The 26,054-nt window shown below is 39.7% G+C and overlaps 5 protein-coding genes across 14 annotated transcripts; 3 read left to right on the top strand and 2 right to left on the bottom strand.

The window, feature by feature from the left end:
* Window positions 1–5,586: 5,586 nt before the first annotated feature.
* LOC105457614 (histone deacetylase complex subunit SAP30 homolog) lies at window positions 5,587–7,742 on the top strand. Its single transcript, XM_011702399.1, has 3 exons — window positions 5,587–6,129; window positions 6,857–7,084; window positions 7,522–7,742. Exons 1-3 carry the CDS (start codon window positions 5,959–5,961, stop codon window positions 7,651–7,653), a joined length of 531 nt encoding a protein of 176 aa, XP_011700701.1. The 5' UTR covers window positions 5,587–5,958; the 3' UTR covers window positions 7,654–7,742.
* Window positions 7,743–9,741: 1,999 nt separating this feature from the next.
* Window positions 9,742–12,779, bottom strand: LOC105457613. 6 transcript variants are annotated; one of them, XM_011702392.1, is made up of 6 exons: window positions 12,670–12,779; window positions 11,130–11,293; window positions 10,907–11,028; window positions 10,554–10,702; window positions 10,170–10,344; window positions 9,742–10,044 (listed from the first exon to the last, which is right to left on the bottom strand). In XM_011702392.1, exons 2-6 carry the CDS (start codon window positions 11,233–11,235, stop codon window positions 9,982–9,984), a joined length of 615 nt encoding a protein of 204 aa, XP_011700694.1. In that variant the 5' UTR covers window positions 11,236–11,293; window positions 12,670–12,779; the 3' UTR covers window positions 9,742–9,981. The 6 variants fall into 6 exon arrangements, with proteins under 6 accessions (XP_011700694.1, XP_011700698.1, XP_011700695.1 ...); XM_011702396.1 differs by lacking the exon at window positions 12,670–12,779 and adding an exon at window positions 12,217–12,313; XM_011702393.1 differs by lacking the exon at window positions 12,670–12,779 and adding an exon at window positions 12,009–12,107.
* An 89-nt stretch (window positions 12,780–12,868) lies between these two features.
* Window positions 12,869–16,324, top strand: LOC105457612 (RING finger protein 212B-like). 4 transcript variants are annotated; one of them, XM_011702390.1, is made up of 6 exons: window positions 12,869–13,211; window positions 14,170–14,251; window positions 14,375–14,501; window positions 14,591–14,784; window positions 14,984–15,222; window positions 15,439–16,324. In XM_011702390.1, the coding sequence occupies exons 2-6, from the start codon at window positions 14,237–14,239 to the stop codon at window positions 15,569–15,571; spliced, it is 708 nt and encodes a 235-aa protein (XP_011700692.1). In that variant the 5' UTR covers window positions 12,869–13,211; window positions 14,170–14,236; the 3' UTR covers window positions 15,572–16,324. The 4 variants fall into 4 exon arrangements, with proteins under 4 accessions (XP_011700692.1, XP_011700693.1, XP_011700691.1 ...); XM_011702389.1 differs by lacking the exon at window positions 12,869–13,211 and adding an exon at window positions 13,226–13,498; XM_011702391.1 differs by lacking the exon at window positions 14,170–14,251.
* A 75-nt stretch (window positions 16,325–16,399) lies between these two features.
* Window positions 16,400–22,631, top strand: LOC105457610 (DNA excision repair protein ERCC-6-like). Its single transcript, XM_011702385.1, has 15 exons — window positions 16,400–16,947; window positions 17,143–17,381; window positions 17,487–17,806; window positions 17,882–17,953; window positions 18,045–18,174; window positions 18,424–18,576; window positions 18,745–18,872; window positions 18,966–19,120; window positions 19,525–19,839; window positions 19,999–20,196; window positions 20,265–20,414; window positions 20,688–20,798; window positions 20,876–21,079; window positions 21,194–21,965; window positions 22,191–22,631. The coding sequence occupies exons 1-15, from the start codon at window positions 16,846–16,848 to the stop codon at window positions 22,343–22,345; spliced, it is 3,204 nt and encodes a 1,067-aa protein (XP_011700687.1). The 5' UTR covers window positions 16,400–16,845; the 3' UTR covers window positions 22,346–22,631.
* On the bottom strand, window positions 22,499–25,855 carry LOC105457611 (NEDD4-binding protein 1-like). Of its 2 annotated transcripts, XM_011702387.1 has the most exons (6): window positions 25,718–25,855; window positions 25,467–25,580; window positions 24,988–25,394; window positions 24,358–24,880; window positions 23,709–23,918; window positions 22,499–23,245 (listed from the first exon to the last, which is right to left on the bottom strand). In XM_011702387.1, exons 2-6 carry the CDS (start codon window positions 25,562–25,564, stop codon window positions 23,041–23,043), a joined length of 1,443 nt encoding a protein of 480 aa, XP_011700689.1. In that variant the 5' UTR covers window positions 25,565–25,580; window positions 25,718–25,855; the 3' UTR covers window positions 22,499–23,040. The 2 variants fall into 2 exon arrangements, with proteins under 2 accessions (XP_011700689.1, XP_011700688.1); XM_011702386.1 differs by having other exon boundaries at window positions 25,467–25,855.
* Window positions 25,856–26,054: the final 199 nt, after the last annotated feature.

Below are 26,054 nucleotides of genomic sequence, written 5' to 3'. Positions count from 1 at the left end.
CGATTATCCGAAACGAACACGGAGGTGTGGGGATCGAGGGACGTGTGTGGGGAGAGGTGCGATTTGTTCCGACCGAGCGCTTTTGCGGATAATCGATCGAAGAGATGTTGTGCATCGAGTAAAGAAAAAAAAAATGTTTGCGGCTGTGTGTTTTCCTTTGGACGTAGACTACACTGTAGCCGGTGTATGTAAGTATATGGGCGAGTTTAAGCTTCGTTAAAGCTCCACGAGTGCTTGCGAGGCTTGAAAACACCGTGGGGCGCAACGTTATGATACACGACGCTCGTTTATACACGGGGTGTCCCGAGCAACGCTCAAGATTCCTACTGGGAACCGGAAGAGAAACACGTGTGACTGTGCAAGTAGCGCAAGATCATAAATCAAGTAAATAAAAAAAAACTTAATTCTCCTCCTGTGGAATAGAATAGATAATTGGCTCGTTTGTAGAAAACTGTAACGGATCGAATCAAGGCTAATATACGAGTGCAGATGCGCGAACACACAATTGCATTTCTCTCGCGTATTTCTTCCGTTTCATATTTTTTGGAATAAATTTTCCAACAACAGCGGGTTTACAAGAAAACTTGTTGGCTATCCAATTAATATTAAATTGGATATCAATATCGATTTTTAATTTGAATAACGTTTTTACTGTATCGTGCGTAACTATACATGTACACGGAGAGAATTTTATTTTAAAGTTTATTCCGAAAATCATGTTAATCGTAGGACAACATAATATTTCGACGAATTTTATGTGATTTTCACTATATTTTTTAATATGTACTACAACAAATTTATTGTAGTGCACAGTAAAATTTGTCGAAATATTATATTGTTCCATGATCAACATGATTTTCAGGGAAAATTTTGAAAGGAAATTCTCTTCGTGTACCATCTGATTTTCGTCATTTGTATTGTGCGTAATTTAAATTGAAATTATTTTTCACGTTTTTGTGAATTTTTACTTTAGTTTTTCATTTCAGTAATTACATTGTAAAAGCAGTGTAGTTCGGTGTATAGTTCAAGATACAGCAGTAACGTTTATATATCACAACGTGAGACCGACCATCTGGTCGACGATTGAAAAATGTCAAATAAAATATCTCTTCTCTGTTAAAATTTTCTAATATTGCCACTAAAAACTTTCGCTATTTTTTTTTTCGCACACGTCGCCCCATACTGTCCGTGCGTCTCTAGACGCGGAAAAACGAAATCTGAACTGTTGCAAAATTTTACACGTTGTTGCTGCACCGGTGCTTTGATTCCCGAACATCGCGCGTCCCATCCGGGGGTATCCATCGATCGCGCGTTTTTCGTGCGAGGCCTGCTCTTTTTAGCTGCACCACATTGCACTTTTTACACCCGAAGTGAAAAAAAATATACATGGAAATTTGCAGGACTAATTATCGATTCTGATTACAATTCGCGTCCTAAACGAAATTTAAATTGCAAAGCTGGGAAATTCATGAACGTCGTACGCCTTTGCTCTTTGATCGTCGGTCAATCGCCCTCGTCGTCTCTTCTACCATCACATTCGCGCACATATGGAATTAAACAACCGAACATCCGAAACGATTCGAAATCATTCCATCAATGCCCCGTTCACAATGACGAATGACGATCGCGAACGAGAACGTAACTGAACTATGCAGGGTCGTAATCGAACACGTAATCGAGTGTGTCGTGGAGGGGCAAGGGGGAGGGGGAAGGGGGGAGGCAAAAACTGACGGAAAGTACAAGAAAAGTGCAGCTAAAAAAAGAGGAAAAAATAAAGAAAACGGACCTATGGTGCGTCGTGTGGCAACGGGAAGTATCTACCTCACGAGAGGCCGTGTCGAACGACGACTAGCGGATCGAATAAAAACGTCAAGCGAGTCGACCGACGACGTGCTTGCTTTTGGCGTCTTCGCCGCCGCCGCCGCGCACTTAAGCTGCGTCCAAACTCGTAACCTCACTGCGTCGAGTAAAAAAAAAAAGATGACGGTTAAATAAAACGAAAGATTGTATCATTTGTATCGTAAACCTTTTTCATATCCCCCTCCCCCCTCTCTTCTATATCTTAACGAAGCGTCGAAACGGCACGGCGATGAATTACAACATTTACAACCATGCTAGCCGCGATATGTGTCGTCGATCACGCGATACCGATGCGCAGTACATATACAACAAGTCTGGACGCACCTTTACGCTACGCCGCGCTTCGCGCGCGCGAGATGCACCGTCGGTAGGAGAAACGCCTACGTGTAAACACTTTTCTCGCTCTGTCTTCCTCTCACTCTCTCTCTCTCTCCGTCTCACTCCGTTATTCTATCTGCTCTCCGCTCTGCTCCCGCCAACTCCGCGGTCGTTCGCTCGCGAGCATCGCGATCCATTCGTTGGCAATAACGAGCTTGTACATGATCGTCGAGAAAAATAAACTGAGCGATGAGCGCGGGAGGAGGGAGTAACAAAGAGAGAGAGAGAGAGAGAGAGAGAGGGACACACACACAGAGAGAGAAATAGGAAGACGTCGATCTTCTCCGAGGTCCCGAGACTACCTCGCTCGCTCGTACTTGACAGATTTCGATAGATTTGGAAGCGGGAAAACGACTGCGGCAGCGCGTCCCAATATACTACGCCATGCATGGTGGGAAACGATGACAGAGAACGATTGATTTTTCAACTACGGCCACATCATCCTCCTCCGGGGAGGTCCGCTCCGTCCGCGATGCACGAGGAAAGCGCGATACAACGCATAAACGCGAGACGTGCACGCGCGCGTTAAGACCTTGACGTCAACACGTCGTTGATCGCGGCGCGGAGCGATCGAGCGAGCGAGTGGTGAGCGGCGGCGGCGGCGGTGGCGGCGGCGGCGACGGTCGCGGCCGCAGCAGCGAGCGTCTCCACGGGCCGATCAGCGTCGCCGAGGCTCGCCGTTATCGATTCGTTCGTCCTTTCGTCGCACGGTATCTCGATAACGCGCGACGAGACGACACAACGCGGCGAGGTGTACGCGCACGACGCGTCCCGTCCGGGCAGCCATTTGCTGCCGTGTGCTGACGGTAGTACGGAAATAAAAGGTATACGTACGAGGAACGCAGCACGGTAGCGACTTACGGCCAGCGGACACGCTCGCGTTGGGCGGTGCCGACGGTGCGTACGTACGCGCGGAGCATCCGCGCGGCGTCCCGCGGATCTGTCAACGCGGCCCGCGAAAAATATTTGGATTTTTCTTACCTGGAACGGGATCCGCTACGGCTAAAAGGATTCTTCAGCTTCGAATATCGCGACCCCACGCCACTCGTGCGGCATACGGCCAGTGTACGGGGAAAATCTCCCATTACCATTGGCTTATTTCAGATAAGCCGCAAAAAGTAAGCCAATCAGCGCCGACCTTTTATGTTTTGGTGCGTTTCTTTTTGCCCCCCACCAAATAAAATGTCGGCCGGTCGAAAGGGCGGGAAAATGCGTGCGCGCAAAGCCGATCGTTCGACGGCTAACGCGGCCGTTCCTATCGCCGTCGCGGCCGCCCTATCGAAATACGGTCGATCGAACGGCCGACACCGTTCGCCGTCCCTTGTTTCGCACGACGACAGATCGTCACGGCCGTCTACGCGCGTTCGTTGAGGTTAGGCATCGTTTCTATCCTAGATGGCACCAGTCGACGATGTGGTGGAACGACGCGGCGGCGGTTGGCTGCAGTATCGCCAACTTCGCGCGGAAAAATCAACGAGGAAAACTCCGCGTCTCCTCACGTTGTCCACTCTTTCTCGCGCGCGCTTGCAGTCTGGGGGAAAAAAAACAACTATATGTCTCGAGGCGAAAATCACTGTTCAGACACGAAACAAAAATCGTTAGACGAGTATACGCACTGCGCTCGGGAATGTAATTTTGTCCAATATTTTTTACTTTTCCGCAAAATAAAAGTGTCGCTTTAATAACGTAAAAGAACACTCAAAAATGCGTGACTACTTCATTCATATGATATTAAATCGCGCCAGCTGTAGTCCATCGGATTTTTACATAACGATAAATTTGAGATAATTCAAAAATATATCAAAATGGAATACGTATGTTTGCTGATCATGAAAATGCAACTTTAGTCTTTTCTCGCACGTTTTAAAAATTCAATTCAGCGAATTCGAATTTCTGTCCATTAAGTATATACGATATCATTCCTTTTTGTTATCACGATGATAAATTTAACTTTACTGTCTCGCGTTTTCTCCTTTTTTTTTTTTTGCCAAAACACGAGTATCATATTAATAATTCTTTCGCGTTCCTATCTACGTTTTTTCGTGTATTCCACGCTCGAACGAATGTAGACTCGCAACAAGCGGGTGCCTGATTAATTTTCGCGGCAATCTCTACCTTATAATGGGTTTTGGCACGCGGGACGCGCAACAACACACACTTGCGTGCAGGAATCATAAGCGTTCAAAATGGCGATACCCGTCGTACTCGGCAAGCTCACGAAAAATTTCAGAAAATGCATATGTATGTCACACCATCGGACTCGGATCAAAATCGCAAGAGAATCGGTTAATCAAGTGTGTACGATGCAAAGAACGCGGTAATAAATGTTTTTATCAGACATACGTTTAATCACATTCTCGTGCATTATGTGATTTTGCAAGTACGTGACACTACGTGATTGAATGCCTTTTATGACGTTGCAGTATTTGCGGCTGTGTCAAATGGTGGTAGTCGGTGTGCTGCTACTCTGCCGGATGACAAGGACTTGACACTCCGTGGACGGGACGTCGCTTTTCTTGCGCCTGCGCGCATCGAGAAAGAGCGGCTGTCGCGTTACCTGCACCTTTTACACTCCGAGATTTCGCTTTCTCCCTCGTCTCAGTGCCGGAAATATATATTCATCTCGTTTCAAGTGCAAAAAATTTGGGAACTTTAGGCACGGGGTGGTACGAGTCTAATGCGATTACGATGAGTTGGTATCACCAGATGGTTTCGTCAGGTCAAAGCCTGGCCAGCCTGCCTGGCCAGCCAGATAGACTCGGCAAATGTTCAGTCTTCAGTAGAAGGCGGTCGAGGGTGGGTTGTGCGTATGTCGACGTTCGCGTGAGTGCGTCTTTCGGTGAGAGTGCTCGCGTTGCATCGTCGTTGACGGTATTTTCTCGTCGGCGTCGTTCGCCGCAGCGGCCGATAAATCCCCTCGGTGGTGGAATTTTCATCCGTGCCGGGCCGGCAGTTGTGCATGTTCGCGGCCACCGGTATCGCGGTGAAATATCGCTGAAAACGAGAGAGAGAGGAGAGCTCTCGACGGAGTATCTTCGCCGGCGGATAGCGGATCCTCTGGTGCGCGGCGGCCGCGAGTAGACCCCGTCCCCAGATCCCCGGCGGCGAGACGATCGCGAGCCCCCCCGGGCACGTCGACGACCCAGGCGAGCGATCAGCGGCGACCGATCCCCCGGCGCGCGGGTGTGACGCGGTGCGTCACGACGCGTCACGTCGCGACGCGGCGTCGGCGGCGTGGCGCGGCTCCCGCTTCGCTTCACTTGGCGTGGGCTCGGCAGGCATTGTATCTAGTTGTGGCTCGGTTAACTCCGGTTAACTCGCGGTAAACGGAGACACGGAGATCTACACCGCGTACACACGCCGACGTAGTCGGCGAGGCGACAAGTAGGGGAACTCGGCGGCCTAGTGCGACCTCGGCGGCTGGCGTGCGCGCGGGCGGAGGAGAATTATGAACCAGCGACGTTTCCTAGCGTGCCGTCATTGTCATTATCATCACCATCGCCGTGGTCATCGTCCCGCGATCGCCGGCTGCTCCGCCACGATTGAAGACTTTTGACACGAGTGCACCGACCGTCGCGCGAATCGTCGTCGTCGTCGTCTTCGTTGCCATCGTCATCGCCGTCGTCGTCGCAGACGAGGGCACACTAAAGCCGCGCGGCTGAGTCCCGATCGGCAATCCCGATCGCGATCGAGAGAACTGTTTCCAGCTTGCGGGCCGGAATGAACGGCTTCAGCACCGGCGAGGAGGACTCGAGGGGCGCGGCGGATCAGATCTGCTGCCTCGTCGACGAGGGTGAACGGTGCTCCCGTCCGGCCGGCAACGCGTCCTACAGCAAGCGCATTCAGAAGACCGTCACACAACGGCGACTCAAGCTCAATCTGGATCACATGGTGAGCATAACATGGCAAACGCGCACGTCCGCGCGCGGCACTCGCGAGCGAGCGAGAGAGAGAGAGAGAGAGAGCACGCGCGCGTATCGCTGCTGCCGCCGAGATGCTCTCTCTCTCTCTCTCTCTCGAAGACGCGAGAGCACCAGCGACGACACAAAAAAGTCAATACATAGAATGTACGTGCTCTGTTTATCGGTATTACGAATTGTTAGAAAATACCGCCCGCCTTATAACATATTCGCCATGAGACCGTTGTTACGTGCTGTAACATACGCTACTTCTTACATTTGTGTATAATTACAATTGTACTTGGTATTAGGTAGATAGGCAACGCAGAAAGCGCCGATAAACGAATAAATAAATATTTGTTGAAGTATAATTTAATTTCGTGTCACGTTTTTACAAAATAATTTACTTGATGCGAAAGGTATATCAAATTATTACGCTGGGAAATTATTACCCTGAAGATTCTATAACGAAGTCTAATTCAAAATTTTATATCTTCCAAAAATTCTTTTCTAGAATTATAATGTATTTTTTGTAAAATAATTACGCAAATAATTTGTTCGATAAATTTTCGTACGCGGTGAATTGACATATTTAATGAGATAGACCTTAGGCGACAGAATTTCCCGTGGGAGTTATTGATGCGCAAACGTCATGTACATTTGTATACTATTGCTATTATTATTGCTATCTCTTACAATCTTTGTGTATTATGTACTAGGCACGGCACATATACATCTGTGATTATCACAAGCAAGTGATTCAATGTGCGAGAACTAAGCAGCAACAACAGCGAAGGCGCAAGGATTCTGAAGAGGACTCGGGTGAAACTGACAACGACCTCCCAGAAGTCGACCTCTACCAACTGCAAGTCGGCACTTTGAGGCGGTACAAGAGGCACTACAAGGTTTCTACCCGACCAGGTCTTAACAAGGCTCAGTTAGCAGATGTAAGTATAGTAATGTTATTTTATTTCTTTCTTGCAATAACGTGCAATAAATATAATAAAATAAATTTAAAAAATATATATATATATAATAGGTAAGAATTAATTTATATGCCTATACAGACAGTAAATGTTTTTAATATAAACACAGACATAATTATATGAATTAAATTATTTCTAAAAAGTATGTATTTAAAATACATATATAATCTTTCCAAATCTCCTTTAATCTCATTAAGAATTATTAATGTAAATAATGAATAAATAATAGATATAGATTTACTTGTCACTCGTTATTATTTTAAAAGCTATTAAGGAAAAGAAAATAAACATACAGAAAATATGATGAATGATGTAAGAATTATGCGTTTTAAGAAAACGCAATGCGCACGCTTGGTCCTGTTCTTTGTAGCTATATGTAAGTTATATTCTTGTTGCAGACTCTCATGAAGCATTTCAAGACCATCCCTGTCGTGGAGAAGGAAGCTCTGAGTTTTTTCATCTATACAGTTAAGACCAATGCGAATAAGTTAGACCAAAAGAATGGTTTAAGTAGTAGCGACACGACGTAACATTGTGTAGCAACAGTGTGTAATATTAATCTAACGTAATTTAATATTAATTTTTAATTGTTATATGTATTATATGTTAGTAAGTGTATTTTATAAAAAAAATCTGTCCATTTAAAAAAGTATATATATACAAGATATAGATGTATATAAATTATAATATATAAATATATATATATGCATACATATATACATATTATGAGATCAGCCTAATATATATGTATGTATGCCCAAAGCATCAAAATCATTTGCTGTTATTTTACTTATTTTTTCATTACTTCTCGTATGTGTAGAAGCTGGCACGGATGAAAAAAATGTACAAAATGCGTGCCCATGATTCCGTTTTAGAAATCACGGGTGACGATATAGTTTGGAAGGAAATGTCCGAAAAAAGATGAGTGCGCAGTTATTAAGACAGAAATAAACGACTTCTATGAAGCCAATGCATTTTTTATCTATTTTACCTTTATTGAAAAAAAAAAGAAAATACATAGAATATACGTTCCGTCGTTCGGGATCTCGATATAATTCCCTGATAGATTTATATATCTATACTTAAAGTACGAATATGTATAGCGTCAGATAAAGACATGTATAAAGATCTCGTTTTTTTTTTCTTGGTTTACTTTCTATTGTACCTTCAACATACTCAGCAATGCAGTCATTATTATCATTATTAATTCGATTTTTTTCGATCAATTTATTTTTTTTTGCCTCTTGATAAAGATTTTTATTTGTCCATGGAAACGAAATAATTTGCATATAAATTGAATTCGTCAAAAAATCATTCACAGTGGGTAAAGAAATGTATGGATTCTTCATAAATGTACATAAAAGAGGAACATCAGCGCGTGAATATCGCTCTTTGTTCGATAATTTATTATAAACGGAAAATATACTTAAGTTAAATCTCAGTACGGGTTGAACGAAGGAATACGAAAGAAACAAAAGATTTACCTCAATAAAGTACTTCAATAGCGGTAAAATGAGAAAGCTCTCAACGTTTCGTTTTCCATTGACATTTTGATTTGACAGATTTTTCTGAATTCTTTATGATTTTTTAGAAGATACCTTCTTTTTACAAAGATATTTTATTAGAAATCGTTCGTTTTTTTTCAACAAACTTTAAATTTAACAAATATCAAAAATTTTTAATTCTCTATCATCACGGTAATTATTATGACGGTAATTATTATGCTGTAATGAGTGTAATAGAAATGCTAGATATTGCTATATAATAATTCTTCAGTTCTTCTAACAGCATATTCAGTGTGTTCCTTTGCTTTGTCCGAAGTAATAAGTGTCATCCACGTTTCAATTTTCATACAATTGATATAATTAATTTTGGCAACACATACTTTTTCTTGCCCCCACTGCATCAAATTTTTTCCGTTGATAAAATAAATTATTACACGGAAATATTCTTGATAATCTTCTACGATACAAATTAACCCATATGTTGTTGCACGTAGCTCCGTCTTAACAGAATTATCTCTTGCTTTTTCCATTGCTCCGGTTGATTAATCTCTCATTCGCGCCTCATTTCTTATGTCTCGGCGAAGCGATCTACTGTAATTCTACAATGCAATATAGGTGCACGGTGCATTATGTACGTTTTTATTATTCGCGAACGTTACCATTATCGTTATCATTGCTTAATATTAATGCAGTGTAATAGCATAGCAGTTACCATTACTTGAATCACTATTACTATCCTTATAACGTATTATATATATATAGTAAAATCTTGATTATTCGAACGCTCGATCGACTGAATGCTAGATTACACAAGTAGTATAAAGAACGTTCGAATAATCAAATGCTTGATGAGAAATAGATTTGGATAATCAAGATTCTATTGTGCCTGTTACATTTAGCTCATATATATGCATGTATATATAATATACACTGTATAATATTCCAGGATATTATATAATGTATACCTAATACATATTATTTATTATATAATATAATATTATATAATTATATATAATAGATATTATATAATTATATATAAAAGCATGTTAGTCATGTATATAATATAGCGCCTGCGTATGATATAGAAATTCATTATAAAATGGAACTCGTCCCTTTCGAATTTGGCTTTTCCTTTTTTTATCATCGTAAGTATAACCGAATTTTTTGTGAGACAATTTCTTTCTTTTCCGGACAATATCAACAGTATACATAATATATACAACGATAATTCTAGGTTAGTAGTAAAACTCGCTTGCAGGTCTCGACTCTTGTCATCCGTCCGCAGTATATTCGAGTACACGAATTAAAGTAAGGTTGTCGTCCTTGTCCGTCCTAATGGGTCCATATTACAACTTATACGGTCCCAACTTCTTCCGGGTCGTAATTTTTAACTCTCTTGTTGTACGCGATGATTTCCTGCGCATTAAAAAATATCATTTCGTTAAATTCACGAATGTCAAAGGTAATCGATCCGCAGAATGTGTTAGAAACATATCGCCCGAATAATGTCTCCAATATATTTCGGTATAAGAACAACGTACTCTTTCGTATCGGGCTCTATCCTCCTCCGCGATTGCCATGTACTTGGATTTCGTCTGTAGATCCGTACTCATCCACAGTTTTCCTAATTCCTTTGCAATATCACCCACTCCCATCTCGGGGTGCAACTCTCTCATCTTGCCACGTAGCTCTTGGCAGAAGTAGAAAAACGCGGATCTGTAACACGTCGATGTAGAATTGCGATAAGTATCATAAGCGTTTCAATGCTCATTAGATGACTATTGTTTGTATCGACAAATCATGTCTACATATTTTTTTCTTACAAAAATTTTCACTGATAAATCAGAGCAAAACAAATAAGTTACGCTTTATATTCGAATTATAATTCTGTCAAATATTATCTGTGTTCGCGTAACGTAACGTACAGTGCCCGTTTCGGTGCATCTTTGTCCCTGTATCTCTTCGTTCCTCTGCGCGTTGGTCTCTCTGGCTCCTCGTGTCCGGTGTAGTGTCTATCGTAGTAATACATTTTCTTGCTGTTGCAATGCGCATTACCGTCTTCGAGATGTACAATCTGTGAAATGAATTGATATTCGTTGTAACTGTCGTTAAGGTGATCACAAGAAACTCATTAGTACATTTTTCATTTGCATCATTCAGACACCGCTCTAATTCAAATAACAATTTATCTCTTTTTTAAATTGCAGTCTTTGTTCTATATGATTTAAATTTACGTGTAAACCCGAGTACTGTCAAGGCATTGTAACGATTGTCGCACCTCGTTCTTCACCGGCACTGCATTGATGATATAATTTTTAGGGCCGTTATTAGACCACTTTGTCTGATTAGTGGAAACGTTGGACACGTTGTTGGGCTTCATCACACCCTCTCCACCGCACTCTGCAAAAAGAATACATGGGTTAGTACACAGGCTTGTACAGGCTAGTACAGGTTGTATACAGGCAGGACGAATCTACGCAATTTTTATTACGTCTAAATACCTGGTGCCATATTAGCCTGGCCGACGATCATAGTCTCCCTCATTCCAGAGTTCAAGGAGTTGTCGCCGGTTTTCAGATACACGTTCTTTCTGTCTGACGATTCCATGACTGTCTTACTCTTGCGCAATTCAAGGATTGTGGCACAACTTAGTAGTAGTAATCACCTGTTGACAACAATATAATACCAAATTATACTTTTTGAAATAACACTGAATTTCTGAACGCCGATTAATTCGAAGGGAGGTTTATAGCAGAATCCGGAGAATAAGAGGAGTTAAAAAAAAATTAAGATCAAATTTTTCTTCCGCTATTTCACTTTATCAATATATGTATCTTAATTATTAATCTATTCCTCCCCCTCCCCCCTTCATTATTGTTCTTCAGCGCTCGAATCAACGTTCGTTCGTTCGTTAACTGTGTAAAACTATCGCGGCTCCAAGATTTGTTGTAAAGAACAAAAACCGGGTTCGCCAAGCTGGCTCTTCTCAGTCGCGATCTCTTACAATCTCTTCCTCTTTCTTTCCGCTCCGATCTCCGAGTCGACACTTATTTCAAGCGACGAGAAAGTACGAGTACGGCCGAGAGGAACAGATTGTCGCGAATCCCGTCCTTTCCCTCAGGAACGCCCAGCGATCGCGAGTACCTCCGCGACAACGTGAAACTCTCCGACAGCACTCGGACTGATCGACTCTTTTACTTTATTTAAAAGCTCCGACAATTTCGCACGCTATCAGCTTGCAACCTCATCCATTTTTTTCCTCGAACAACTACTCGCTTTACGTGGTCGTGATCGGCTTGGCTCCGGTCGGAGAGGCTCGCGTAGCCGAAGCGTCTAGGCAACTCGGCGTCGTCGTCCCGGTCGCACCGACAATCACTTACCCAAGGCGTCGCGAACGCGGACACGCAACGCAACACGAGCGAGCGAGCGGAAGCGGGAGGCGGCGGGCGGTGAGTTCGCGATCGCGAAAGAAACGGGATGATCGGCGGGTGGAGAGGAGGTGAGGAGGGAGGAGGTGCGGGGGAGGGGAAGAGAGGCGGCGGCTATCGGGCTCGATTCCACGGATATACCGGGGGCTATCGCACCTACCGGGACGTAGATTACGTGGAAGGCATCCGTATCGTATCGCGCGGAGGCGATCGTGACGATCGTGTTCGCGCGCGAGAGAGAGAGGGAGAGGCGAAGAGAGCGAGACGGAGAGAGGAAAAAAAAGAACCGGGACCCGAGGAACGAATCGGATATGGCAGTTGCCGTGGCGTGGCGTATATATTATTACGAGTATACGTGCCACGGATGTCCGCGCACGGAGATGCGTCGTCGAGTCTCTGCTTCTTTCTGTTTTTTTTTCTCTCTTTCTTTACCTAAGGGGCTCGCTCATACGCGCGGCTGTCGCATTTTTCGCGATCACCGACGACCTGCCACGGGGCGACCGACAGTGCTCCGGCGATATATGTCTCGTCGCTAGACGCTACCGCGCGGTCCGCGGCCCGATAATCGTCGCCGCCGCCGTGAAGTGAACAACCGACGCGTTTTGTTGTATACCGTGGAACTGATGTCTACGAATCTGCTGCGTCCTGCGACTATGGGAAATGGGAATTTGCGACGTCGCGATATACCAACGCGCGACGCGACTGCCAGCTCGAGCTCGGTAATGCTCGGCTCTCCCGACTGTTCCCGAGGCGCGGATGTAGGGAGTGTAGGGACGCGCTGCCGATTGGCTGGGCGATCGCCGAAAGTACCTAGGATAGTCGCTCGCGCGCACATCCTAGAGATGTTTCGTTTATGTCGCTGAAATTCCTACGAGGTGGAGGACTTCTTCTATTGGACGTCGGCGCGATACGAATATCCATCAGTCCGTGGCTCGCGCACGAAAACCAACTGAATTTCAACAGCTAAAACCAACAGACACACTCGGGCTGCGTTCGGTTTGGCGCTTAAAGCGCTTATAAGCATCATTTGTCCTTGTTTAACATTTGATAAACAACAAGGACGAAATGATGTTGTGAGCGCCTGTAAACGCCAGGGCGAACGCAGCCCCTGAGGAGGGCGCCTCTCCCGTCATCTGTCGGCGCGACGCCGAACCGGTTTGTAGTGTTTACACATCGTTGCTCGGTTCTCTCGACTATTCCCGACTATTTCCGAGGCGGACTCGTCGGCTCGGCGCGACCGACTTGAAGTAGTTGAAGATGCTACGTTGCGACTCCCAAAAAGTTGCTGGTTCTCTTGATTTGATTTCCTGCCGCGGAAGCGAGAGTCGACAGTGTCTTTAGGGATGCGCAAAACGATAAATTAAATAATAAGTTGAAAGTTTATCGATATCGATCAGCAGGCGATTAACTTATCAAGATTTAATCGGCGATTAATTTATCAAGTAATCAAATAAATTGAGAAAAGACTAATGAACGGTCATCGCAAAATCTTGGTGCTTCTAATATTTCTGTATTAATTTTACATATATTTTCTAGATTCAATGAACTGCGTATGTAAAATTCACACATAAATATTAGAAGCACCAAAATCCTATGCCTGTGACCGCTCATTGACCTTCTCTCGCTAATTTATTAATATTAACGAATTTATTAAGTATAAATACATGTATTATACATGCATGTACTACTTTGTTAACACGGATAGAATTATTATTATTTCTTTTTTGTTTAAAGAAATGTTTTAAAGATAGATTAGATTACAATTTAATTGTTTACACTTTTATAAATGCAACTTATTTAAAGGATTCAATTTTAGAAATGTAACAAAAAGTTTCCTCGAAATTCGTAGGAAATAAAATCATCGCCAATTTTTTTTTACCCGTGAGTCACGAATCTACCCTTATTATTTAAACCGTGAAGATAGGCGGAAACGTTGAACTTCAATTGTTTCTTAACGCTATTTCGAGTCGCACTCTCCTTCTGTTCCCATAAATAGATAGTGTTCGATTAATTAAGCCATTTCGAATCGTAGCCTTCTTTTGTTCCCATAAGTAGATAGCATTCGATTAATCAAATTGAATATATACATGAGAATAATTTCAATTTTATCCAGCATTATATACATCCAGTAGATATATACTTCATTTTTTGCGTCTGAACGAAGGAAACGTTTGCCGAAAATGAGCAAAGATTCGGTAAGTCGTGTTTGAAATTACGATTGCAATTTTATTTGAGAGAGAGAGAGAGAGAGAGAGAGAGAGAGAGAGAGAGAGAGATTAAGTATAGCCTCGAAAAAATTACGATCAACTCTGTTTCAGCGTTCCAGAATGTTTGACAACATTATTTTGATCTGTAACAAATGCTACTCCCCGACGTACAGGGGAAAACGTCCGTATCACATCACGCAGTGCGGTCATATCTTCTGCCAGGCTTGTCAGCAGCAATGTAAAAAATTTATTTAAAAAAATCTTCTCGCGATCGAAATTACGATCTTGTTTTCCACGATTTTGTCTGTTCATCCTCGTGACTTATAGGCACCACCGTCGAGAAGCAACCGTGTCCGCAGTGTCGGCGCACCGACATCATATCGGTAGGGCTGGAAGATCCGTTGCCGCCGCAGGTCACCCCGTTCTTCCATTCCATGCTCGAGATCCTGGAAACACTGCAGAAGGTGGAAACGTTCCGCGTCGGCCAGATGAAAATAGTGATGCAGCGCTTCTTTGACATCGTACATACATAAAATGTTTATCCTACTCTTATATATATATATATATATATACCTTCTCGGTTTCTCCTCTTATAATTCCTTATAATTTCTTATTATTGTGTCTATATCACATCTCTTTATACATTTCTCACGTTTCTATTATATCCTTTGTATTTTTTTTTAAATTAATTTACCGCTGTCGACGACGCGCCGCTTCAAGGATAAAAAGTACGAGATCCTGAAGAGCCGGTACTGGATGCAGCAGCGCAATTTGAAAGTGTTGACGGAGAAGTACATGAATTTGAAGAAGGAATACGAGAAGACAGCTGCGGCTCTCAACAAGAAGCTGCAGTTCGCCGAGGTGCAGAGGGAAACTCCGCAATCCCGCATGTACCGCGTGAGGGAGACGCCCGACTCCGGTATCTCATTCATGCATCACTCGAGCACAGGGATGACAGGGTAAAGTGCGAAAAGCTTTGTGATATAAAATATATCTAATATAAAACGAACGAACGATACTGCATATCTCCGAACGAGATCGGAGAAAACGGATCTCCTTGTGAGATTCGTTTTTGCAATATGTACAAAGTTATAGATAGATAATTTATTGAAATTAGTATTTAAGTGCAATGATATCGTATAGTGTGTACCATTCATTCTTATTGTTATTTGTAGATACTCTATGGAATCGTTGAAATCCGCCACAACACCCATAAATATAACACCCATCATGCCGCTATCGCCAGATTTAAAGAAACAGAAGTATAGAAGAACCGCCGATGGTTTTCGCGTACCCCGCCAACCGTAAACCTTCGAAATATATCGTTTCCTAAATATATCGTATCGAATTGAGTTATAGTATTATAAGACACATTTATTTCTTTATTAGTCTTTCATAATTATGTTATTTTGAGTTCGTCTCATTTAACTTATATTTAAGCGAAAACGCGAACTTTCGCCGTAATAAAAAAAAAAGAATTAAATGACGACCTCGTTAAACATACGCGAAAAATGTAAATTTTTTTTATTGTAAATTCTGACGAAGATTATGTTACGTTCTAGACACAACACAAAGTCTAAAATCGATACTAAGACGTCTTTTATAGTCGAGTCATCTTTTAAATATCTTTTAGACAATTCTCGCAGACGTTGTCTGGGGTATTTGAAATAGACGTTCTACTTTGTATTATCTCGTATCGTGTACATTTTTAATTACGCGAACTTTCGTCGTAATTTAAAAAAAGAAAAGAATTAAATGACGATCTCGTTAAATGTACGAGAAAAATGTGAATTATTTTTATTGTAAATTCTGACGAAGATTACGTTACGTATTTGAAATAAACGTTCTACTTTGTATTATCTCGTATCAAAGTACATTTTTAATTATGCGAACGTTCGTCGTAATTTAAAAAAAGAAAATGATTAAATGACGATCTCGTTAAACGTACGAGAAAAATGTGAATTATTTTTATTGTAAATTCTGACGAAGATTATGTTGCGTATTTGAAATAAACGCTCTACTTTGTATTATCTCGTATCAAAATACATTGAATTTTTTTTTTAAATTTATCTCGACAAATGTCGCAAATATAAAGCAATCGAACAATAACATGAACAATATACATATATAAATATAATACACTTAACATATCGATTCTAAGCTTATTAGTCATTTCGATATTGTGTAATCTGATGTAATCAATTATTCGTTCATCATACTAATGCGTCATACGTATAGATAATGCGCTATTTGCTATATATTTGAATTCGCCGATTCGCGTTTAAATCTACGCTCTGAATTTAAAGGGACAATTCGATCATCGGTAAAATAGGCAGCAATTCCTGCGCGATAAAAACATTCGCAGATTCTCGTTTCAAGCTGGCCTTAGAATACGAATGAGAGACAACTTTTACGAATAATTGATTGATCTATTCTATGCGATTTATGTCCGGTGTACTGTATACACGCACGATCCCCTGTACGAGTATATATCTGTATATATCTGTCGGAAGATCGATTTCATACATGCCTTAAGTCCGGCCGCAATGGGCATCTTCGTGTGCGGAATGTGATTTCACAGGATGGCAGAGACAAGCAATAACGACTCGCGTGGTGCGTCGAGTCTTGGTGACGACGCGATGGGAATTATGCTAAACGACGAGTTTCCAAATGATTTGCGAGAGGTAATTGAATAATGTCGAGCAGTCATTTAGGTTAGAGTGTTCTAAACAAACACTTCATGTCACATGTGACACGTGAAAGTACAAATAACTTTTATACTTAATTTGTATCAATACAATATAAAATAATAACGGTTTTGTTACATTTTTTAAATCTTTTTCTTCTCTCTATGAAATAACATTCGCTAATGTCTACAGATAGTGTCTATTAAAACGGAAGACAGCGTTTTGCAAGAGGTGTCGGAACAGATCAAATGTGCTACAGAGTCAAGCAATCAGCACGAAATACAAGATGTTGTCGAACTGATTGCCGAAGGGAATGCCGAAGTTAAGGGCAAAGAGGACCATAGGTCAGAGCTGCAAAAGCAGGTCGAGATTGGGGAAATTACTCCGTTTGAAGCGGTCTTTAAACAGACAGCTCTGGAGCAAAAAGAAGGGTATAATATAAAAAAAGTTTATTTGTGTGATAATTTAAATTAAACTTGGAATATAATATTTGAACAATCTTAATATATTTAAATAATTATTACTTTACTTTATAGGACTGCCAATAAAAGTTCTCAATTGTTAGACCTCGAGAAGTACTTTAAACAACAAGCTGCTCTCGCTGAACAAAAGAGGAAACTAAAGAAAGTATCTAAGGCATCTACTGACAAAGATCATTCGGTGCCAGTCAAGAAAACAAAGTTGCACAGTACTGATGCAGGAACGAGTAGTAAAAGATGCCAAAAGTCTAAACATGAGAACAGCAGAGATAACACTCTGCAAAATATAGACAAGGCAGACTCCACTGTAGCAAATGAGCCTGCTGACAACAGTTCGGAAAGCGAATATGTTCCCAGTGATAATGAAGTGGATTCCGGTAATATTAATATTAGATCTGTTTGGATAAATTCAAAAGAGTTGTATCTACATTTAACAAGAAATCTCTTTTCAGATGTAGAGGATAAGGCATCATCTAAAAAAAGGAAAACTTTAGCTAAATCAGGATACACCCGCATAAAAAGAAGTAAGTTTGTAATTGAAGTGAATTATTTGTTCCTTTTACTATTATTTTATTATTCGTTATTTTGATCGTATTATTTTTTTAATTTATCCAGCTCGAGATGACGGAGATCATCGATTGTTTAAGCAGAGAGTAGAAACGAACACTTATCCCAAAGATGAAGCAATGCATAAAATTGATACTCTTTTTAAAGTGCCACAATGTATTTGGGAAAAATTGTACAGGTAGATGCGCTACTTTTTGTCAAATTTTACTATTTTATTTATAAAATATTTTACTTGATATAATATTTAGTTTAATTGAAGAAAAAAAAAGATTTAAATTTTATTTTAGTCTTTTTAAATTATTTTGACATGGATAAATTTTCTGTATTCTGATTCAATTTAACATTCAGTTTCATATTTGTATTAATATATGATTAAATCGACATCATTTTTATAATATAATTTTAAATATATTTTTTAAACGTGTAGGTATCAAAAGGTCGCAGTTAAGTGGCTGTGGGAATTACATGGTCGTAAATTAGGCGGCCTGCTGGGCGACGAGATGGGATTAGGAAAAACAGTGGAGGTCATTGCGTTCTTCGCGGGTCTGGATTGCAGCGAATTGCTCTCTCATAACGGACGGTATTACACATCTTCGTAAAATTTATACTTTTACAAAACAGGTAGAACGTTTTTGTTTTTAGCGAGACTTTTTTTATATTGTTTTATTTTCACGACTTATGTTCATCGTTATATTTATAATATAAATGCGTTAATGCACTTGAAAAATTTTCTATTCACGATTGACAGATTCAGGGGATTAGGCCCGACTATAGTTGTATGTCCTGCTACTTTAATGGAACAGTGGGTGAAGCATTTTCACGATTGGTGGCCCTTCTTCAGAGTCGTTGTGCTTCACCATTCTGGTGGTTATAATGGTAAAAGAACTTATTTATATGTGTATACAATATACGTATGTATATATTGCTTATAAGTTATTAGCCACACATATAATATTCGCAATGTTTCAGGTGATCCTGAAAGTTTGATAGAATCCCTACAAACTGGCGGAATACTCATTACTTCTTACAACGGAGTTCTCAAACACAAAGATTTGCTTGTGTCCAGTCAATGGCATTATGTTGTCCTGGACGAAGGCCATACGATTCGTAATCCACAAGCGAAGGTAATTAATCCTTTCTTAGAATTGCCGTGTTACCTGCGTTGAAGCCTCTTTTCCCCAATGTTTAAAAATTCATATCTTCCAAAAAAATATAGACTTCTTTCTGGGCTCATCTTAAAGATAAATTTTATGTGGCTATTTTTAAAAAAATCATGATTTTATTTAAAAATAACCGATTCAAAATGGCCGATTAAAACGTCATTTTTTTGAAAAAGTTTTTTTTTTAATTGTTAAAATTTGTTTAATTAAAATGGATGGTGGTGGTGGGTGGTGATGGTGGATGGTAATGGTGGTGGTGTCTAGTTAACATAATAGACCTATTATAACATAAAAGAAATTACAAGAAATTGCAAATATCACACAATATTATCTCTTATATTAATTAAATTATACTGTACCTTTTGCAGGTGAGCCGAGCGGTGAAGCGACTCTCGACGCCGCATCGATTGCTGCTGAGCGGTAGCCCAATGCAGAATTCCCTGAAGGAACTGTGGTCCTTGTTCGATTTCATTCTTCCTGGCAAACTGGGCACCCTGCCTGCATTTCTTGAACATATCGCGATGCCCATAACACGCGGCGGTTACGTGAACGCCACGCCGTTGCAGGAAGCAACGGCCCTCCAAATAGCCACTATGCTGAAAGACACCATCACGCCGTACATGCTTCGAAGAACGAAGACTGATGTGAAACATCATCTCACTCTACCGGAAAAAAACGAGCAGGTTCTCCTCGTTTTTTTTTTTAAGAATAGATACGTCTATTACAGATATTGTTTTCCCATCCATTTTTATCTTTTTTCTTCCGAATAATCTTGTTTCAAAGATACAGAGAAGTATCGAGTTTTTCAATTGTTATTACAATAATATGTTTTTTTTTCTCAGGTATTATTTTGTAGCTTGACGAATGAGCAGAAGAAGCTGTATAAAAAGTATCTGTGCTCCGATGACGTTTCCTTTATTCTTCACGAGAGAAATAATCGTCAGGACAGTGGAAGATACAGAGCGAGGTTTCTCATTGCTTTGTCAGCGCTGAGAAAGTTATGCAATCATCCGGATTTGTTTTTGTACACCAGAGAGCAAGTAAGACCACTAACATTTACACTCGGTAACATTTACGATATTATAAACTTTGTTTCTTTTTACTTAAGAACTCCGATGAAGATATCAATTTGTCCGAAGAGCACTTAGAGCAGTTCGGCTATTGGAAACGTTCTGGGAAAATGACAGTGGTCCGATCTCTTTTGAAAATCTGGCAGAAACAAGGACACAGAGTGTTACTTTTTACTCAGGGAAGACAGGTAAATATAATCTTTGACATTTAAATTTTATATTCGTTGAATCATTTCAAAAGTGTATCGATATTATGGAATGCTTTTATAAAAGAGACATTTGATGAATAAATATTACATATTGTTTTGAAATTGACATGACACTTTTACAAAAGATACTTCAATTTTGCGATTTTTCGAATTCAAATTATTTATTAGATTTACTATATTAGATATTTTATTAATTATATACAATTAATCCGCCAAATAAATTAATTGTCATACTTAATTTTCTTTGTACAGATGCTGCACATTTTGGAGTCTCTTTTGCAACGCGAGGGGTACACTTATTTAAGACTGGATGGGACAACAGTAATGTCTCAACGACAGCAAACGATTTACAAATTTAATAATGTACATATTCATCGCTAAAAAAATTCATGGCAGAAATAATATTCTTGAAAAAATTAATTTTTCTTTTTTTTCCAAAGGACACGTCGTATTTCGTATTTCTACTGACGACGCGCGTAGGAGGCCTGGGAGTAAACCTGACCGGCGCGAATCGAGTGATCATTTACGATCCCGATTGGAATCCTGCCACGGACGCTCAAGCGAGGGAACGCGCGTGGAGAATAGGCCAGAATAAACAAGTCACCATCTACAGATTAATTACCGCCGGTACGATTGAGGAGAAGGTTGGTAACAGCAGATCGTGTTCCACGAATTTTAATAATAAAAAAGTTGTATAAATTACGTTTATAATAAGAATCGAATGGCCTAGTAACAGCAATCTGCATCTCTCTTTTCAGATATACCACAGACAGATCTTCAAGTTACTGCTCTCGAACAAAGTTCTTGACGATCCACGCCAACGTCGCCTATTCAAAACGACCGATCTTGTGGAGCTGTTCAATCTGAACGAGCCGCTGGACGGCGAGTTTTCCGAGTCGGATCGCTTGTTCAGAGAATCTAAATTAACACCCAGTGGCTTCTCCCTCAGCAAGATCGAGCAGATGAAAAAATTAGCGTCGATTCTCAGCAAGAAAATAAGCGCTAGCGTAAAGTCGACGCGCGACGAAACTGAAGGCGCGAGCAACGGCACTTGCGAAGGGAAACGCGACGAACAAAACAACAATTCGAGGCCCATCGAAGCTGTCGCGACGGAAAGTGATGCGCTTGTGGATCGAAGTTCACCATCCGATCAAAGTAATACAGAAAAATCTCCAAGCAAATGCAATGAAAATTTCGATACGGATTCCAATGTAGACGTTGAAAGGAACAGCAATATAGAAAACACATTTAAGGAAAACAATTGCGAACAGGATGTAATCCCAGTGAGATCTCCAGATAACAGTCCTGTGGAAAAGAATAAATTAGATGAGGGCGAAGTCACGTCCGCTCATAAACATAAGAAGCACAAAAAGAGTTCGCATTCGGGTAAGAAAAATGTCTCCGCGATGTTTGAGGGTGAACGTGTCTCTTGTCTGATCGGCCGTCGCCTGGGACGTTCCACGGAAGGAGAGAAGTCAGTTCCGACCACGGACGATGATTATGTGCTGAGAAAGCTATTCGCCAAATCAAGTAAATCGATACATTTTATATTAAAAAATAAAAAAAATATGTATATAGAAGTTTTATCTACATCTTTAATTTATATAGTATATTCAGTTCGATATATTTATGTACATATCTAAATGCTCATTCATAGAGAACTAAATGCTTAAATATATATTTAATCTTTTTATTAAATTGAACTTTCCAGTGTTATAGAATAGTCTCTACATTCTTACATAAAACTGTTTTCAGCTGTTAGTTCGGCCTTCCAACATGAAGCAGTATTATCTAATGCGCGTCATAATAGCGACAGCGAGAATGTGATGCAACGTTTTGCACGTGAATCCGCGCAAGAAAGTATGGCTTTCGTTCATCAATCGGGGAAACATTGTTGGAGACCAGCGTAGGATAAACAATGTAGTTTGTGATCTTGAACATTTTTTTTTTCTATCAAGTTTTGTAAGTTTGTAACACATCATTTATACCATTTTCATATTAATTATATAATTTTCAAACAAATGAGCTGTAAGGAAATCACAACTATATAGTCTAAAATCAAATTTATAATTATCTTTTTTTTTATTAAAAAACTTTTTTTTAACAACTTACCTCGCATACATTTGTCACACAGTATGACAGAACACATTTCAATAGCAGAGTTTTGTAAGAAATAAATTACTTTTTTACAACGTTGCAACGACTGTATCTCTTGCATGTACAAACATATTTTATTATAGAAATATAAATTAATTTCACAACTTTTCGTATATATTTATAATGCGCTTTATAAAAAAAAAAAAAAAACAAGTTCATCTGTTCATTTTTCTCTGCAGCATATAATTCAATTCTCATAAACTACCGTGCACACCGTATGAATGTACAAACTTAACACAAGTACAAATTTAGTCGTATATAAATTTTTTCGTTTTTTTTAAATGTAAAAAGCACGTACTGAATATATACAAAAAGAAAGAAAAAATGAATATAGATAAATATCTGAAAAATATCATGGTCAAAAAAATTCATTTTCTTGATAACAAGACATTAATTGGTCTTGTACTTAATTTGATGGAAAAGCACATATTATGGTATTATATTGGTCTTAATGTCGCAGAAATCTCTCGAGATTAGGTCCAAACTTGCCTAACGGATCTTCCGGAAACATGATGTAATCCCCAACAAAGGTGGGTGTCAGTAAACGATTCAAAATAGTATTGCGCCATTCCGGTTTCTCCCTATATAAATCTCTGTATTGATCCGAGGAAATCACTATACCTCCACATGACGTCGCATATTTCAAAATAAATCTACGATAAAAAAAAACAATGAGAAAGATCTAAATTTTATATATTTTAAAATAAATTACGATAAAAAAAGACACAATTAGAAAGATCTAAATTTATATCTTCGATGTTTTAATTAATATATAAACAGATTTCCAATTATTTCCACAATAAACAAAAGTGAAGGGGCAAAATTCATTATAATTTACAGTATTTTACTATAAACAAGAAGATATTAATTGAGATAAAACTAAGCTGTATAAAGTACGAATATCAAAAAATTCATAATTAATTTGTACTTCTGTGAAAAGATGTGTTTATATAAACAATGGGTCTAATATTATATATTATATACTGTTAGAAGAAAATGGAACATTTTACTGTACATAGAAATAATTTTTACTTTGTATTAAAGAGAGAGAATGTAATAAAATATGTATGCTATTTTTCTATTTTGTATAATAAAAATAGTGATGATTATATCTACCGATCATCGTAGGATGTAATTTGTCTACCACCAATTTTGCGGCTAGGCGTAAAAACAACTGTGCCCTCTTTGTATAGTTGCTCAAGAAACGTGTGTTCCTTTCTCCGAACGTGCTGGGGTAAGAAAACCTTCACAACGTGCCCCCTCTTCGTAAAAAAATTTACCACTATTTTGATACCTTTCTCTGAGAATTCTTTACCGTTTGTATGGCTAAAATATAACGTAAACAAGATTATCACATGTGTTGCTCAAACGCAGAAATTAAAAAAACGAAATACATAAAGTATATTGCAATTTTTATAAATTTTATAACTCAACTATACATATATATGTGTTTAAATTTATATATATATAAAATATATATATATGAATTTATATAATTATAAAATATATATACTTTAAATTTATATATATATATATATATATAGTTGAGTTATAAAATTTATAAAAATTGCAATATACTTTATGTATTTCGATTTTTTTAATTCTTGCGTTTGAACAACACGTATAGTATAATAATCTTCATAAATTTTGTATAAAAAAATTTATGAAGATATATATGTAATTAGCCAATTTTCGCAGTTCATGAAAACTTATCAGTATTTGCATATCAATAATAACATGCATGATTAAAAGAAAAGAATCATACGCCATTGCCACATTGCAGCCATCAACAATAATCTCTCTTAATTTATGTTTTGAATTCGTCGTGCTTGAATTCAGATCTGAATTAGTTCTCTCTGCTTCTCCTTGCAGCTCATTGCTGCAATGCGCTTTGTGGAGCTCTGTGGGATTCGAGTCCAAGTTATTGTTATGTCGCCTTTTTCTCTGACTGCGGTCCAAACGATTCAACGGGCTTTGCTCGACTGGCTTGACGAACGATTTGGCTGCAATTCTGTTTTGGAATAGACCTTGTTTCGTCAGTTTCTTCTGCGCATTTTGTTTCGTATTTTCCGTTAAACGTTTGAGATATTTAAAATTCGGCCTTCTGTCTATCCTAAACAGTATGTTCGTCTCATAAGGTCTCTTCTTGTTTATAGCAAAATAATTGGACCTCACATCTTTCTTCTCTCTCGTGTCACTTTTTGCACTTTTCTTCCCCTTTTTTGCTTTTGGCGAATTCTTCAGACACGACCATAACTCGACCACATCGTCCTCAGTTTGCAGCGGCGCTAAACGTTACGAGATATACAAGTACTACTTTAGAATAGTATTGATCGAATGAATTCCCTTGCTCAGAACTTTCTTTCGCAAGGGAAACCAAATAGAATCGACTCACCTATATTTTCCCCGTCTAATATAGATTCCTGCGAGTCTGACCAGTCCGAAAGGATGGAAAGAACGGATAAATCACTGTCCAGTGATATTGTGGACGATTTTTTCATTTGCTCGTTGGAGACTTTAACTCTTTTTCTCCGTTGTGCAGGCGAAGCCGATTTCGAGCTGCATTCAATAATGCTGATCGAGGCGTCTCCCTTATCGCCATCATTTGTTTCATCGTTATTGTCGTCGTCATTCCCATCGTCTGTTTCACTGTCATTGATAACAATTACACTATTTCGCGACGAAGTCTTTCTGCCAGAAGAACCCGTCGCATCTTGTTTACTCAATTTCCGCCTATCGCATGTTAACCTCTCGTTCTTGTTGTAAACAACATTGCCCACGATGGTCCTAAGCTCCTCCAGACTGGTCGATAAAAATCATCAGTCTTCAGTTTCATGTTTCGGATAATAATAAATCTATTGTCAGAGTCATTACCTTTTTTTAAAACCCCTCAACGGACTCTCATAACAATACGGGGATTCTCGCTCGATACTCCTTTTCCTTTTCATCCTCGTAGACTGAGCGACATTCATCGCGCCGCGCGCGGATCTAAATCATGAATATATGTATAAGTCGATTTTCGAGGGGAGGAAAAAATATCCGCGTAGTAATTCGATGTTCTTGTATTTTTTTAGAAATATACAATAGCCAAGATTTTTTCCGAAAAACCACGTGGTAATTACTACCATTGATACAAACGTTGACGAATGGACTGGACAGTGGACGGAGTGGACGGCAATGAACGGGCTATCAGGTTATGGCCTATGGACCAAGGATGGAATTTATAGGCTTATAGCTCAAAATCGTCCGCGGCCGTCGTCGCGAGAGCGCCTCGACTGTTATCGACGGAAGCAGCTTTTTTAAACTAATATACATATAAATATACATACAGGGTGAATTTTAATGGATGGACACCACATTTTCAAGCGTTTACCATAGGCGGTAAATTACCGACTGCACCTCTAGTGCTTGAGCGATCTAGAGATGGCAGCGGCTTAGATAGATGTATGTACAAACGTATAA

The sequence above is a fragment of the Wasmannia auropunctata genome, unplaced genomic scaffold, assembly GCF_000956235.1.
Source record: "Wasmannia auropunctata unplaced genomic scaffold, wasmannia.A_1.0 LD335200.1, whole genome shotgun sequence".
In the NCBI taxonomy this organism is placed as follows: Eukaryota; Metazoa; Arthropoda; class Insecta; order Hymenoptera; family Formicidae; genus Wasmannia; species Wasmannia auropunctata.
The sequence above is the reverse complement of the archived record's forward strand: the minus strand, read 5'-3'. Positions and strand labels throughout refer to the sequence as shown.